Raw genomic sequence first — 17,574 nt, 5'->3', positions numbered from 1 at the left:
GTCGAAATTTAGGCATGGTTTCTTCTTGAAGCTTGAAGCCCCCATGCCCATGCCCAACACTTGAAGCTTCTTCAATTAAGATATCGATGACATGTTTTCTTCTTTTCGTGAACACCCTTTTTGTATGCATCTTATTTGTGTGGTCTCGTGCAATGCAAAGTATTTCTTCAATTTACTATATCACCATCTTACTAGGGATGGACATCTTGAATTTGTTGCTCCACCCCAATTTGTTGTGATGCCTCAAATAAAGATGAAAATCTTCAATTTGGAGTTTCATTTTTCATTGAAGATGAACAATATCAATTTTGTAATGCCACAATTAGGTGGTTGCGATACCTCTATTTTTGGTGATAATATTTTATGGACTCAACTTAAATTTTTGTAAGTTTCCTATGTACCCTTGAAGTAAGGGATCAAGTCAGAACATAGTTCAAACCTTTTTTTTTATTACACATATGGTCGTTCACCTTTTAAGCTTATGTAGGCGAGCATCATGCAGTTTATACTCTTACATAAAGTGTTATTACATTTATATTTCAAAAGCTTTTACTTGCAACATGGTTTTGACCCTCTTCTTTATTTGTAGGATTCGTTAATATGATGAGTTTTGGCTTCACAGTTAAGGAACTTTCTATACTTATGACAACAAACAACTTTCTCTTCATGCATGAAGGGACAAGGCTGTGACTTTTATCATCATTGTTTGCTTCACGAAATGGTCTTGCTTTCAAGGTTTGTTTCATGTCGATCGCTTGTCACTTTGAGACGATAAAATGTGGAGATACTCAGCCTTTTGAAAGTTGTAGTTCAAATGGAAATAAACGTTAAACATTGATTTTCTTATTTTCTCATGGCCATACCCAATCTTTGGAAGATTGAAGATCGAGTAGTTGAAGGCTTAATACGATCGAAGATAGAAGTTCTTTGCTCAATCATTGGTTTCTTCGACATTGATATGATATGAACTTGTATAGTTTATTTGATTATAACTATTTGTTGTTATTGTAGCATGATTTGATTGAGTTGTTTCATCAAAGTCTAGTTCAAATTTTCCCTCTTGAGCTAATTTTAAAATTAGCACTTTTAGAACAAAGCATTTTTCTAGTAGATGACCGATGACTCGATGATACTTACAATAGTTTGGATTATCGAATTTTTGTATCTCTTTCGGTCGTTTAGACTTAAGAAACTATATCAACCTTGCTTTCAGTAGTTGTTCTAACATATCAGGAATGTCAAAATCAGGAAAATGATAGACTTTTTCTTATCTTTCTTGCAAAGTTAAGCAACGTATTTCATATTCTTATTGTTTTTCAAGTTTCATGTCTTTTCCTTTGAGAAACAACTAAAGAAGGCTTGTATTGACAACCGTAGATTCTTATAAAGTCACATCGACATCATTTTCTTCATTCTTTACGTTAGGGGTTAAAATATTTTTGTCTCCTCGGCTAGTAATACTTAGCTCCATATTGTGCATGAATTGCTAGCTCTTCAAAGGTGTGAGGTTTTATACCTTGAAGAATGTAAAGAAGTCTCCAATGCATGCCTTGAATGCACATCCCAATGACAAACAATTCAGTGAGACGATCTTTGCAATCCAGATTTGCAGCTCTCCAGCGATTTATGTAATCGATAACGAGTTCACCTTTTTGTTGCTTGGTGTTGGTGAGCTCGAACATACTGGCTATTCTTCTTGTATTGTAAAAACGGTTTAGAAACTCTTTTCCAAGTTGTACCCAATTGTCAATTGACTCAGACTCGAGGTCAGCGTACCAGTCAAAAGTATTTTCTTTTAATGTTCGAATGAATTGTTTGACTAATAAATCCTTTCACATACCAATATTTTTTGCATGTTTCGATGAAATTACCAATATGTTGCTTTGGATTGCTCTTCCCATCAAATTGTTGAAACTCAGATGACTGGTATCTAGTTGACATTGTTAAATTACCAATTCTCTTTGTATATGGTTTAGAATACAAGAGAGAACTTTGAGAATGACCACCATACTGGGCCCAGATAGAGTTTGTGATTATATCTTGCTATTGTTTCCTTGATAATGAAGCAATTGAAATTAATTGTATTTTTCTGTTTTCTTGCAAGATTGTCTTCCTTTTACTGTTATACTTGACATAGGTGCTTAGTTTGATTCAGAAGTATCACGACTTTGAAGTGACTCTTTAGAGATTGATTTCATAATCTCTCTTTTTTATTGCCTTCATTAGCATGCTCATCTTCTTTTCTAGTTCAACCATTCTTTTTTCATCTGTACCCATGCCTGTTATCACGACTGACATTATATTGGGTTATGATGTTTCTTTGATTGATTGTTCAGAATGAAGTAGCTTCATTAGACAATGGACTCCCTTTGATGACAATCCCACTATTTGTTGATTACGACAAATGTCTCATATATTCTTTGCGACCTTAAAGAGTGGCAACTCTTCAGATCATTGAATTTCCTAGGAGTGACTTCAAGTAATTATTCTCATGTAAACATCGCCTGAAGTTTTGGAAGCGTTATTTTTAGATGTCATAACTTCTTTTTGTTGTAGAGAAATAGATGAAAGGTAGAGATGGTCCCACTAGGCGTGCCAATTTGTTCACATGAAATTTCCTGAGAAACTTGTTTTGTGGAGTTGAACTTGTGTTGATGTTGATATTGATTTGATGAGATGTGGTTCGATCTCTAGTACTTGATCCTCTAATTCTCTCTCAGTTGAATGTGTATGCTTGACTTGAAGAAGCGAAGTGCGTGATGTTCTTGAAGTCGAAGTCTTGGAAGAGTCTTTGTATCTTCAAGAGACTTGTATCTTTAAGGAGTGTGCAACTTCAGGAGTCTAAAAGTCTTTTAATTGTTGGGAGATTCTCTTTGGGCTCTCTGGAATGTAGAATTGCAGTGAATTCTTTCTTTTCTTTGTAAAATTAACTTTTATTTCATGCTTAACCTTTGCTACATTGTGAATGCATGCTATGTTTTCTATTCTATATTGAAAATTCTAAAATAAAACTGAAAGCAAAGCGATCAACCCTTTTACTACAGGATTCGATCTCTTCAATAATATGTCTTTGAATTTTCAATTTTGTGCTTAATAAATCTCTCAACTTTAAAAACTATCTAATAAATTTTAAATTTTGATTTATAGTTAATACACCAACTTTTAATTTTGTGTCAAAAAGATCATTTTGACATTTTTTAAAAAAAATTCATGAATCAATTGAACTCAAAATTAAATGTTTAATATCTTTATTAGAAACAAAATTTAATTGTGTTCGGTAAATTTGTTAATTAATATTGAACACGTCAAGGACTCTTTAGACATAAAATAAAAAATTTAAGGATTTATTGAAAATTTTAAAATTTATAGATTTATTTGACGTGTAATTGCAATCGTTATATCTATTAAAAACTTTTAAAAATTTAAGGAGGTATTGAACACATTATTGGTAGAGATTAGACATTTTATGTAATAGTCTAACTCCCAATTTTTTTTTCCTTCTTAAACTTCCATTACTGTTGCTATTTTAAATTTTGAAGAGTCGATTATAATTCATAAAATTTTTCAGATTTGTTTTGTTTGAGTCCATGAATATTTTTTATTTTGAAAAATGGGTCCATGATATTAGAAATTTCTATTTTAGTTTTTTTTTAAAAATAAATCTAAAAAAGTTAATAATTTTTTTTAAAGTTAATAATTTTCATCAATCCCACTACTTGCAAGTACTTCTTTACGTTATTTTGGAATAGTGGTCGAGTATTAGCATTTTTCCCACCTCCACCTGAGTTAAAGTCCAACTCACACATGTTTTTTTTCTTTTTATTTTATTTTGAAAATTTGAATCCTAAATATTAATAATTCTATCACTTTGCTATTAAAAAAAACATATATTATACTACATTTTATTTTCGGATATAAATATATTTGACTTTTTTTAATTGAATTTATGCTAGTTCAATTACAATTGACTTAGTTAGACAGTTAAGTTATAATTTATATTTGTTTATTTTTTTACTCTTTACAAAAGTATTCCTCTTTAATTTTATTTTGGGGTGTTTTTAAAAATAAAAAACAAATATTTAAAAATATTTACACAAATTTCAAAAGAGCACTTTTGAAACTTTTTGTTATAAAATGTATATATTTTTAGGATTTTTTTTATTTATAAGATTTTTTCTTCTATTTTTTAAATAAAAAACTTAAAATAAAATAATGGTTTCTATAAAATTCACTTATAAAATAAAGTTATATATAAAATGTACTTTGTTAGATAGTTAAATTAAAGTTTAAATACTAAAATAACAATTATTTAACTTTTTTATTCTTTACAAAAACTATTCTTCTTCAATTTTTTATTTTTTTTAATAAAAAGTTATAATAAAATAAACAATTTTTATAATAGTTAGGATATAAAGATTTTTAAATCTCAAAGGTATAGAAATCTTTATTTTATTGTATCTTTTTATAACTGAATTTTATAGAAATCTTTATTTTATTATAAAAAAGTAGAAAATAAAGAGAAATAGTTTTTGTAAAGAATAAAAAAAAATTATTGTTTTAGTATTTAAATTATAATATAAATATCTAACTAAGTAAATTACAATTGAACTAATATAAAATTAAACAAAATTTCAAATACATATATTCAAAAATAAAATGATTTATTAATTCCAATATCTTTATAACGGAGTGATAGAATTATTGATATTTAACATTGAACTTTTCAAAACAAAAAAATTGAAAATGAAAAAAAAAAAAAAAAAAAAGTGTGGACTTCGACTAGAATCAAGTGAGGTGGGGATAGTGTAAATACTCCACCATTGTTCCAAAACTTGACTGTTAGAATTCCAGTCAACACTTGACACTCTCCATCTTGTTCTTGAAATTTGACTGTTTGAAAAAGCAGAGGAAGAAAAACACCATCAGAAACAAACAACTACATCTTTTAAGCACATTAAATCGATTAATTATTCCACTTCATCTTACTACAAACTATCCTTTCAATTCAAATACTGTACTACTACAGTCTGTACGTGCATTGATTCTTCTTCCCACTCCCACCATGTAATTTCATTGTGTAGTACTACTGTACTGGAATTTCTATATAACTTCCAATGGGATTAGGGAAAATCCCACCTTTCTACTCTAATTTTCAGCCACACAAACAAAAAATTCATCCTGCTACATGTCACATTCTTATTGGTTGCAGATCATCAACCATTCCACCTCAGCACTCTGTTGCCAACAAACACAGAGCCCTCAAGCTAAGCCTTGTCATCCCCTCCATTCAATCATATCCCTACCAAAAAAACAATCAAATTGGCATGAACCCTTTACTTGTTATGGTTGTTGAAGCTCTCTCATCAATTTTCTGAGCTTCAGAAAGTTGCCATGGAGGCCCTTAATGCAGCAAGTTTAAGCCCCTTGGCTGTTCTTTCCGACAGAAAAAGAGAACCCAGAAAAATCTCCCCAATCCCATCTTCTTCCTCATTCAAGTTGCCAAATCTTGCTAGTTTTACCACAAATTTACCAGTCCCACAAGGGTTTTGTTCATCAAGAAGCTTACAAGGAAGTCTACTGCTCTTATCTTCGTTATTCAATGCTGGGGTTTCTGGAGCTCTTACATATGAGGAAGCTCTCCAACAATCTGTGAGCACTTCCTCATCTGGGGATTTAGATTTAAATGGGGTTCTTGATGGGATTATAAATTTTGGAACAGAGAATCCTGGAATCGTTGTTGGTGGTGTTTCCATTTTGGCTCTCCCTTTGATTTTCTCTCTTTTTCTTGGAAAATCTAAGCCATGGGGTGTTGAATCTGCTAAAAGTGCTTATGCAAAATTGGGTGAGGATTCTAATGCTCAGCTACTTGATATTAGATCGCCAGTTGAATTAAGGAAAGTGGGTGGCCCTGATCTTAAGGGCTTGGGTAAAAAACCTGTGTCCATTACTTACAATGGTGAAGATAAGCCAGGTTTCTTGAAGAAGCTTGCTTTGAAGTTCAAGGAGCCACAAAATACCACATTGTTCATTTTAGACAAGTAAGACTTTGCATTTGTTAACTTAGTCTTAGTTTAGAGCCTTGTTTGATGGTTTGTTAGAGTTAACTATTTAAACTACCAATCATGTATTTCCTTGTGATGGGTGTTAACTGAAAAGGCAACGACAAGTCTAATGGATACCCTCAAGCCATATCACTAATTTGAAGATAAGAATTGGTTTTTTTAGTTCACAAATCAATCAGGATGCATTTACCTGCACGCCAAACCGATAGGGAAATATATTGGTTGGTTAGTGAAAACAAGAATGTAGATCAATGAACTACATTTAGCAAATGTAAGGATCTTTTGTGATCTATGGAAGATTGAAACCATGTGGTTAGTCCAGAATCATAGTTACTCTGTAAGCATATGTATGAAAATGATCTGTCTACATTTTGTTGGAAGACAGATATGATGGGAATTCCGAACTCGTTGCTGAGTTGGTAACTGTTAATGGATTTAAAGCTGCTTTTGCTATTAATGATGGTGCAGAAGGACCTCGTGGATGGACGGTTATCACCATTCTTCTTAGTTTCCATATTTTCATTCAAAGATATCTTTGAGTATATTTAGGAGGTTCTTACTTGGATCTGTGTCTTGTGCAGAATAGTGGTCTTCCATGGTTAACACCGAAGTCAACTTTGAGTCTTAGCAGTCTAACAGATGCCATTGCTGGCGCATTTGGAGTATGCATTTCTATTTCAATTTATTTACTTATACCTTTTTTTACATACCAATGCTTAAATTGATAGGAAACAATAAGAGCCGATTACGATGAATTTCTCATGGCTCTAAACAGCACATTTAGGTGGGGAAAATGTATGTAGATATAGAAAGCAGCCATCATTCTGAAATATCATAATTACAATGAAAAGCATGATTGTTGTAGCAAATGTATTCCATATCTTGATAATATTCTTCATCTTCTTTGCTCAAAAGTGTCCTAAAAAGCATGAAATGAGCAAATTCTTGATTGAAATTTCTGTAGGAGGATTCTGAAGGTCTGCCTGCTGTTGCTACTGCTGTTGCTGCAGCAGCTACTGGAGTAGGTTTATTGGCTTTTACTGAGGTGGGCTCATATCCTTTGCCTATGAAATTGCAACAGAGAATCAATAATAACAAGTCTTAAATTACTTCTTTCAACAGATGGAGACGGTTCTCCAACTTCTGGGTTCAGCTGCAATCATTCAGTTTGTGAGCAGAAAACTCCTATATGCAGAGGTGAGTTGGATGTTTGTATCCTAATGCTGCTTTCACCACTAAGACGGCTTAGAAAGAGGATGTCAATCCTTTTCAAAGAACAAGAACTAGCCAGATGACAGTCAAAATTTTCCAAGATGTGTGCATCCTTTAGTTCTTCACCACTAAAATTAGACATCGAATGCATAATTCGAGACAGCATCATCATGTAGTTAATGTTATAATGTGATGACTATGTAGCCTTATACATTTTTCTACATCGTCTACTTTATATTGCCTACCTCTTGTGGGAAGTCGCTCTTTTATTCGAATTTCAGACGATAATACATCGTGCTATAACCTCACTGCCATTTCATTATGTGACATCGGAATTGGTTACTTAAGTATGATTGACCTCAATCCATTGGCAATAGGATCGGAAGAAAACTTTACAAGAAGTTGACGAGTTCTTAAACACCAAGGTCGCCCCACAAGAGCTCGTTGATGAGTTGAAGGTGCTTGATACTTAAGTTTTTTAAGTTCATTCTTTTAATCTGCCTACTTATAAATCTCAACATTGCTGCTACAGTTACAATCTCATAATCCCATCCGTTTTACAATCAAACTATCTATGAATTTCAGGACATTGGAAAGGCTCTATTACCATTACCTGCTACTGGCAAGGCACTTCCTGCACCAGCAGAGGTAGCTGTGGAGGCTGCAACATCCAGTGACACTGTACAGAAAGCAGAAGCTGTTGCAGAGCCTGCTCCCGAGATAAATTCGGTTGCCAAACAAGAAGTAAAGGCAGAATCATTGCCTAAAATCTCGCGGCCGCTTTCTCCATATCCTTCTGTAATTCTCATGTCCATGAGTATTTCTTTTCTTTGCTCTTTTCTTCCCAAGCTTCTAGTTGTAGATTGCATCTCATAAAAGTGGAAAAACTTGTCAACTTCCTAGATCAGCTTGGTCCATATGGCCATCTACATAAAGGCTTCCAACAAAACATCTTCTTGGAGGTGTTAGAGGCTAGGAATGGAGTTAGACATCTTTTAGGAGGTGTTAGAGGCTAGGAATGGAGTTGTGAACTTATGGAACCGATAGTGTAAAGAGTTAATAAGACATAAAATTGATGTTTTTTTTAGTCGTGGGGTTCACGAACGTCAAGCACCTCCTTATAGTTCGGCTTTAGCACGTAGGAGTAACTCAAGCCATGTTTTCTTTTACTCAAAACTCGAAGTTTGATGATATTCTTGACATCAAACATTATGGTTCTAATCTAAGACCAAAATGGGTGCTTTAATACTTAACTCTTGGCCGTAGGCACAAGAGTTATTTGTTGTCTGTCAATGACATTCATGATACATATATACTACCTCTAAATCTCCATGTTTTTATCTCTGGTTGCAGTATCCCGATTTCAGGCCTCCAACGTCTCCTACGCCATCACAGCCGTAATGGCAGAGTAATTTAGCTGGGAATTGCAGAGTCTATATTAGTGAGTTATGGTGGGTGAGCTCCATATTTTTTAGTGTTGAAAGAAGGTGTGGATGACAGACTGAGTCCGTGCTCTTAATCTCACCAAAAAGTATGCTGCTTTTTGCTTTGCTTTTCCTACTATAAGTCAAATGAAATTGTAGTTATTTGCTGAGTGTCTCTCAACATTGACCTCAAACTTTTCTAGTGAAGATTGAATTTTCCAAATCCAAAAACTCATACTTTTTCACCTTCACTAAAGAAACCAAAATGGGGAACAGATGTATGACATGAATCACTAGGAATTGATAGTTGGAATTTAATCAAGTGGTAATTGTATAAGAACATGGTTTCTGCCTAACTTTGAAGGGGGCCATGATTTCTTTCTTTTTTTCTTTTTAAATTCTTTTCCCTCAGGTTTTGAAATGTTCAAAACAACTGGAATCATTCATATAGAATAATGAGTGTCTTTTGCTTGGAGAGCTGGTTGTTGAGCATATCTGCTTGAGTTGAAGTCTTCTTCTGTGAGTTTAATGTTGAAATTAAATAAATCCATACCCAGATCATTTCTTTTAAGAAAAAGAGAAAAAAAAGTTTTTTTTTTTTTTTTAAAAGAAAAAATTAATTAATTAATTAATTTAATAATAAAAAAAAGGCAATCATGGGGAGACCTCTATCAGTGAGAATTATTTTTTGGTCTCTCCCAGCTTCTGAGTTTAGCTAATTTGAAATCACATTTACCCTTTCTTATGCTCTAGGGTTCACTTATCTTTAAAATGTCTATGGTAACGGAAGATCTGAGGTCTCAATCTTATGAAATTTTTGATGAAAATATCGATAAAATGTATATTTTTGGAAAAGTTATAAATACAAAAAAATCCAACAATTGTTTAAATTTACAAATAAATATTTTATGATTTAACCCGTTAAAATGTTTATTATTTTTATTATTCTCAAAATAGTGATATTTTGTTGCTTATTTTCTATGTTTTATAGATTTTTTAACAAAATAATGAAAATATGATTAGTTTTTTTTCAATTTCTTATTTTACTATGTTTATAATGTCAATTTACTTCTCAGGTTAGTCGACATCGAACCTATAAAATTGTGAAAATATAAATGAAAATATCTAACTTGTTGATGGAAATTTAATACTATAATTGTAACTAATTTCCTATAATCGATAACACATCATAAAAAAACTATTCAACCAGTCACAACAACCTAAAGGGCTAGAGTATTCTATGAAGTTTTTGGTTAATCAATACTATGCTTGTTACTAATTTCCTATGATTAATAATAGTTTACTGTCAACCAATATTTAGTGGATAACTACAACTTAGTTTTATGATTTAATAAATATGGTATCAAACACATTTTAATTAATTATTTAAATTAGAATATAGTCTCTGAATCTATTACCAAACACATAAGAAAACATGAAATACAAATATTTTTTTAATTAAATTTTCTTGTTTTCAATTTCTCTTCCAAATATGTCCTTAATTAGTCTCTGATCTCAAACACAATGTTAAATTCTAAAAAATAATATTAAAATTTATTCAATTGTGTGTTGAATAAAATCGAAACTTCTTTTTAGTTAGCTATGGACCTTCATGATATTAATAGGTGGATAGGTAATTTATCCATTTGAGCTATCTCAAATGGACAATAAAATTAAAAGTTTGGTTTATATGTTTTTAACTAATGAAATTGAAACCATTTTTTTCCCATAAAATAAGAGGTGGAGTGATGAGGAGTTTCACTTAGAGATTGAAAATGGAAACTTTAATCAAATTAATTGGTACCATTTTGCACTTGTGAACTCTATATACACATGCATATTGTTTTATTCAAGATCTAGAATTAATTTCTTTTTGAGTCTTCACTATTTATTGTGTTTGTTTCAAGAAGATTTTTTTTAAAATTTTTTTTAAATCTTCATGAAGTTGTTTAAAAATTTCATTAAAAATGAATAAATAGGGATTAGGGAATTCTTCTACTTGCAATTTGCATAAGGGCATAAGGTATGTAATTAAAAGCTAAAATGGAGAAAACCCTAATGACATTTAGTCAAAGTTTTATGATGATTAATTCATTGGTCTAAATTTGAAAAGAAATTTAAGGACAAAATTTGAAGATGGAATTCAAATCCTTGACCATATAGTCCACAAAATGGAGTTGGAATTATATTTGAAATCAAACGATATGTACGTAAACACCGTTGGTCGCCTAATTAGGTCTCTTATTTATGTCCTCTTCTAACCCAACAACAAAACAACTCGCCCTTCTCTAACAACCGTTTGCTTGTTTTTCTTTTTTCAATCATAACTTTAATATTTGGATGTTCGAAATTACAGATGCTTGGAATCATATATGTCGGACATCTTTGTATAAATATGTATTTTTTTTTTTAAGAATATATTTTTTTCCAAACTATTGGAATACATGAATAAATATGTTTGTTTCGTAAGATTTCTACCTACAAATGTCTTAAATTTACATAATATTTCAAGAATATCTTTACGGTTATTCACTTATTATAAGTAATCTAATCCCTACTATATTAAAAGGGGATAAAATGGAGAGAATCTTTAATTTCCCATTTTGGCTTTACTTCTTTTTACAATTTTCATTTTGCCCTTTTCTTTTTTCCTTAATTTTATTTTTTTCCTCTTCACGTAAAATGTGTTTTTAGCCTCACTTTTTTGCTTTTCATGTAACTGCTTTTTAAAATCTCACGCCTCTTCATTTTAAACTCTACGATAACAACTTTCTAAGAAAGGAATTTTACAAAATTAGTTTGTTTCAATTTCTTAATTAACGATCTCAAGAATGATGTTTAAAATTTATTAAAGGTTAGTGATTTACTCGTGCCTCTAAATTTTATTTCAACTTCATTTTTAGTTTGACGAATTGGTGATTAGTGTGTGTTGGAATGGTTGCTCTTTTCTTCCTTATTTTGTTTTTCTGTATTTATAGGCATTTTGATTTTTGTTTGTTTGTTTAATTTTGAGTTTTGAGATTTTTTAGTTTTGGAAATATTTGATTTAGAGGTTTATTTTATTTATTTTAGTTGTAGAGATTTAAGGAATGATAATTCATCCTATAATTTTTTTTAGATATTTCGATGTATGAATTTTATGAATATAAATTTTTCGATAACTATTTCGATTTTGTTCTTTAACGTCTCTTTGTTTTGTTCATGGTGGTTGCAAATAGTAGAGTTATCAATGATAGACTTTTTTCCTTTAACGGTTAAATAGTAAGTATATTTTTAGTTAAATGGGAATCGGTGATTAGTGGTGGAATTGTTACTTTTTTTTCTTCTTCATTTTGTATTTTGATTAACTTTATCACCATTGATTTTTGTTTGTTTGTTTAATTTTGGTATTTTTTTTAAGAGATTTGATTTATAGGTTTATTTTTTTTTGTTTGAGTTGTAGAGATTTAAGTACAATCGTTCATCTATAATTTCTTTTAGATATATCTATATATGAATTTTATGAATTATTTTTTAAAGTCTTACAGGGATGTTTTTTTTGAAAACTACTTCAACTTGTTCTTTAATGTCTCTTTGTTTTATTTCTGGTGGTTGCAAATAGTCAGATTTGTGAGACTTTTTTTTTCCTTTATGGTGAAATTGAATGTATCGACACATGAAAGTAAGTAGATTTACTCATTTCTCAAAATTTTATGTCGACTTTATTTTTAGTTTGATGGAAATTGGTGATTAATAGTGAAATTGTTATTTTTTTCATCTTTATTTTGTTTTCCGGTGTTTGTTTACATTTTGATTAATTTTATCAAGTTTGATTTGACATTTTGATTAACTTTATCACACTTGATTTTGTTTGTTTAGTTTTGTATTTTGGTTTTATTTTATTTTATTTTATTTTGTTTTGTTTTGGATAGATTTGATTTAGGAGTTTATTTATTTTGTTTAAGTCACAGAAATTTAAGGAGTCATTGAATTTTTTAGATATTGATAAAAATAAATTTTATGAATTTCTTTTTTAAAGTCTTGCGGATAATTTTTTTAAAAACTATTTCAATTTGTGTTATGTGTTCACTTAACCTCTCTTTGTTGTTACTCATGATAGTTGTGAATAGTTATTAATGAGATTTTTTTTCCTTTTATGGAGAAAATGAATGTGTCGAAATATATATGAATGTATGATTTACTCATGTCTCTAATTTTATTTCAACTTTGTTTTTAGTTTGATGCAATTGGTGATTAGTAGGGGAATTGTTTCTTTTCCTCATTTTATTTTCTCACGGTTTGTTTTCATAGGTCTTTTGATTAACTTTATCACGCATTATTTTGTAAAGATTTAAGGAGTCATCATTCATCCTACGATTACTTTTAGATATTTCGATATATGACTTTTATGAGTTTTTTGAAAGTGATCTTGTAGGAAGTTATTTTGTTTGATTTTTTTTTTTTTGCTACAATATCATGTATGTTTGTTTGTTCGTTTCTTTCAATCTTTTAAATTTGTATTTTATGTAATTATAATTTATTTAAATATTAACACACACTTTCATAAAATTCATTTGAAGCAAATAATGTTTTGATTTTTTTATGAGATGTTATAGAATATAAAAAGCTTTAAAAAAAGATAGGAAATATAGAGACATGGGTAGATAAGTTGAGAAAATTGGGGATCCGAGATTCGTAAAATTGATTTAGTCTTCTCAATTTTAAGTTCAATATTAATCCAACTCTTACGTGATGAAATATAAGTAGCAACAACCTTATTTTTTCAAAATAAGGATAAAAAATTTGTTTAGCCGAAATATCTTTATATATTTGAAATTTTAAGTTATTGGTGCATATGAAACAACTAAAATGTGATCATTATAAAATATTATAATAAATTATTTAATTATTTGACTTTTAGAAGGCTATGAAAATTAAAAACAAAACTATATATAATATTTATTTGTTACATACTATAAATCCACTATTTTTTTACTACATTTAATTAAATTACAAGATTTCACGTGCATTGCATAATCTATAAAACATAGGATTTTTTTATCAATTTGATTTTTTTTCTAATTAATATGGTTAATATAATTTTTATATGTTATTTTTTTTCAAAAATAGTTTATATTAATTTAATATTTTTATAAAATAAATATTAATTTAAATCATAATATGGATTTCTTTCTTAAAAAATAAAATATCTACAAAATAGCAAAAAAGAGTGACATATACGTAAGAGAAAAAAGTAAAAAGAGAATAATCTCAGCATGAAAATCTTGAAAACTCTTGCTTCATGAAGGTATCTAAAACTTTCGAGATGTCCCGTAAAGACATCATAAGATATCCATACACTTTTAGATATCTGGACATCTTACATTATCGCAAAACAGAAATACAATAAACCAAGTCATCATTCCATAAAAATATTGAATTTCCATAAAACAAACATCCCCTAAATTACCCATTTAAATTCAACAACACAATTTTCCAATAATAATAGTTGATTTAGTTGTCAAATTATATGCCAATGGTGTGTTTAAAAATGCTATAATAAATAAACAATTTTAGTCTATCATTTTCTATCTAACTAAGACCCATTCTTCTCTGAGTACAAACTTTAGATAACAATAATATATAATATTTTGAAAAGAAGATTAATTATGAAAAGTGTTTTAAATTCATGGTGTGATGTGAAGTAAAAGTAATTCAAATTATATTAATGATCAAAGTTGGAAGGTCTAGAAAGGGAAAAAGAAAATCTTGGAGATGTTATAAAAAGAATCCCTAGAATTGGTATTATAGGTAAACTTCTAGGATAGAGAATTAAAATATGATGAATTTGAATTATAATATATATTAAGATCGAGAGTTTGGAGAGAGAAAATGATAAGTAACTGTCCCACACGGTTTATGAAATTGACATGTCAATATGTCACTCACATCTCTTTCCTCCAAATCTAACCAAATAGTAAGCCTTCTTATTTCTTTACCCCTTCTAAGATGTTGAATTTCTTCGTGGGACGGTCCCGTCCACTTCGAACGGGACGAGGATTTCCTGATTAGACAGAAAATGTGGGAGGATGTGGGAAAAAAATTTTCCCGAGAGCTAACGGAGACGGGTTCCCCATCCCCACCCCATTTCTCATTTTCGCCCCGATTAGCTTCTACATATCTATTTAGTGTAGTTATCTAATGTTTATGTTCTTCTTATTATTATATAAATATTACTTTTAAATTTCAAATTTGATTATTTATAGAGAAAGATAATGAATATGTTTAAATTGAATATTTAAATTTAGATTATATATATATGAATAATTTGATTTACATTTATTTCTTTCTACTAAAAAAAGTTAATTAATTTTTTTAGACCAAAATTTGAGTAATCTATCTTTAAATTCAAATTGTCATATAAAACTAACAATAATAAACAATTTAATGATAAAATTAATTATTTAATTAAAATTTTGTTCATATTAGTGATTTAAATTAATTTATTTTTACAAAAAGAAAAAATAAACGGGAAAAAATTACCCATAGGGAACCCGATCCCCGCGAATTCCCCACAGGGAATCCCCACCCCGATCCCCGTGGGAAATTTCACGAGGATAAGGAATGAAATGGGGAGCGAGGACGGGGATGGGGAATGGCATCCCAGCCCCGCCCCGCCCCGCCTTGTGTACATCTCTACCCTCTTCCCCCAATGTTCATTTTTTTTTTAATATTAATTTTAAAAAAAAATTAAATTTACCTTAATTTTAAAATTAACGCATTTTTTTTTAAAAAAAAAATTAACACAACCCTTTGAATAACTCTCGTGGATGAAATTGTTAAGTTAGCTCCTCTTGTGAATGTGGTCTTTTTCGCTTATTGTCCAAAATCTGATAAGGTTGTTGCTCACATATTAACGATGACTGATATTTGTAAAGGTGATTTTGATATTTCTTTTGTTAGAATTTCATTTTCTTCTCATATGCCTAACTGATTTGCTTCTACTCTATTGGAGGTATTTGATGTGTATGTTCATTCTTAAGTTTTAGTTTGAAGAGAAGTTATTACATGAAGCAACAAGAAGAAACGATATTTTAGTTATTACTGGACAATCTAAAAATAATTTAGGTTAAATATTGGTATAAAAATTGAAGTCCTGTACATATTGTTACAAGCTAAGCCACCGAAACAGGAATGTTGCTTAGTATATTTGGTGATATTGTAAAAAATAGGGATGAAATAATCTTGCTACTACAACATCCATAGCGTCGAGAGTGTTAGGCGTAGCATCTAAGATTCTAATTGCTATGATGTGAGAAAACTTGTATTGATGTCATATATATCTATAGCATCGCAACGTTGGGACATTTTTTCTTTAAATACCTCATTATGGCCCTCTTAAAGTATAAACCGCTAAGTTATGATAAAGAATTCAAAACCAACCCCTCAAACTTTTCTAGTAAAGTTATTGTACTCCGAAAAATGTCCAATTTTAAAATCTAAAATTTAGTCCTCTGAGTAGGAGTGTACATGAGTTGAGTTAGATTGGGTTGAGAGTAGAGTGTTTTTTGGATGAATCCAAAAATTTGGGTTGATTGGGTCGGTAACTCAAAAGACCCAAATAAAATCCCCAACCCAACCTAACTTGAATGTTGTCAGGTTATCACTTATTTTTTTCTTATTAATTTAAAATATTCAAATTTATCTACGACACATAGTTAATAACTAATATCTCATAAAATTCAAATGTTAAAAAACAAATATCTATGATATTTATTACAAACTTTCATCACAACAATTTTTTTAAAAAAATTCATAAATTCATTAACATAAAATAGTTATACTTTAAACAAAGATATATATATACATAATTCGAGTTGGGTTGAGTTAATTCGATTTTTTATTTAGTCAATTCGAGACCCAATCCAACCCAATAAAAATAGAAGAAGTTCAATCCAATTTAGGATCCTGTTAAATTGTAAACTACTTTTGTTAGGATTTTCAGGTTGTAAAATCAAGTCTCATTTTGTTAGATAGTTGAGCTTTGTAAGCTATTTATACCGGTATAATTGATCAATAGAGACACACAGAAAATCATCCATTTAGATCTCGTTTCTACATGGTATCAGCGCCTTGCTAGTTGTTTTTTTTTTCTTTTGTTCTCTGTCATCGCTATCGTCCGGTCATCACACCAGTACCGTCCATCCAGATCCCCTGTCCGGCGTGAAGAAGAACCACCCAGATCCCCTGTCTGAAGCTACTATGAAGAACTCGACCCTTGATCCCCGATTCCCGATCCAGAACTCAACCCTCGATCCCCGATTCCTGATCTAGAACTCGACCCTCGATCCATGATTCCTAATCCCCAATCTAGATTCGTGTTTCACATACGAAGCGCGTGAAGAACTTGACCCGAGTCTTGACCCACACCCAACTCGCAACCCGCACCCGAGCCCGTGAAGAACCGTACGTCGAGTCATGATCAGGTTAAGCTGCCGAGCCGAGGAGGGTGCTGGGTCGAATCCGAGCCGATCCTATTATTTTAAGTCAAATCCAAGTCGATTCTACTGTTTTGAGTCGAATTCAAGCCGATCCTATTGCTAGTTGATTTTGGTTTTTTTTTTTTTTTTTTTACTCATACTGCTATATTTTTTTCCTTGTTTTAAATGGAGAAAAATGACATCTTTCGTTCTATCAGCACAATCCTTGATGGCACTAACTATATTACTTGGGCCTATCAAATGAAGAGCTTTTTGATTGGACGTAAATTGTGGCGAGTGGTAACAGGTGATGTCGTTAAGCCTGTCAAAGGAGCCACTAAAGAAGACAGGAAATTTGTGGACAGAATAGAAGATTGGAACAACAAGAACCATAAGATAATCACCTAGTTAGGTAAT

General features: G+C 30.6%; 1 protein-coding gene across 1 annotated transcript; it reads left to right on the top strand.

Annotated features, from left to right (window-relative positions):
* Positions 1–5,266: 5,266 nt before the first annotated feature.
* Positions 5,267–9,027, top strand: LOC120084747 (rhodanese-like domain-containing protein 4, chloroplastic). The gene is made up of 8 exons (XM_039040586.1): positions 5,267–6,038; positions 6,448–6,550; positions 6,644–6,724; positions 7,027–7,107; positions 7,185–7,259; positions 7,652–7,732; positions 7,860–8,072; positions 8,628–9,027. The coding sequence occupies exons 1-8, from the start codon at positions 5,392–5,394 to the stop codon at positions 8,673–8,675; spliced, it is 1,329 nt and encodes a 442-aa protein (XP_038896514.1). The 5' UTR covers positions 5,267–5,391; the 3' UTR covers positions 8,676–9,027.
* The last annotated feature ends 8,547 nt before the right edge of the window (positions 9,028–17,574 follow it).

This window comes from Benincasa hispida, chromosome 1 (assembly GCF_009727055.1).
Source record: "Benincasa hispida cultivar B227 chromosome 1, ASM972705v1, whole genome shotgun sequence".
NCBI lineage: Eukaryota > Viridiplantae > Streptophyta > Magnoliopsida > Cucurbitales > Cucurbitaceae > Benincasa > Benincasa hispida.
The sequence above is the reverse complement of the archived record's forward strand: the minus strand, read 5'-3'. Positions and strand labels throughout refer to the sequence as shown.

What these genes read in the sequence shown, in the direction of transcription:
- LOC120084747 (XM_039040586.1), top strand. Translation starts at nt 5,392, where the DNA reads ATGGAGGCCCTTAATGCAGCAAGTTTAAGCCCCTTGGCTGTTCTTTCC. An exon ending in ACATTGTTCATTTTAGACAA is followed by an intron (nt 6,039 to 6,447) that starts GTAAGACTTTGC and finishes GTTGGAAGACAG; the next exon opens with ATATGATGGGAATTCCGAAC. An exon ending in GAAAACTCCTATATGCAGAG is followed by an intron (nt 7,260 to 7,651) that starts GTGAGTTGGATG and finishes CATTGGCAATAG; the next exon opens with GATCGGAAGAAAACTTTACA.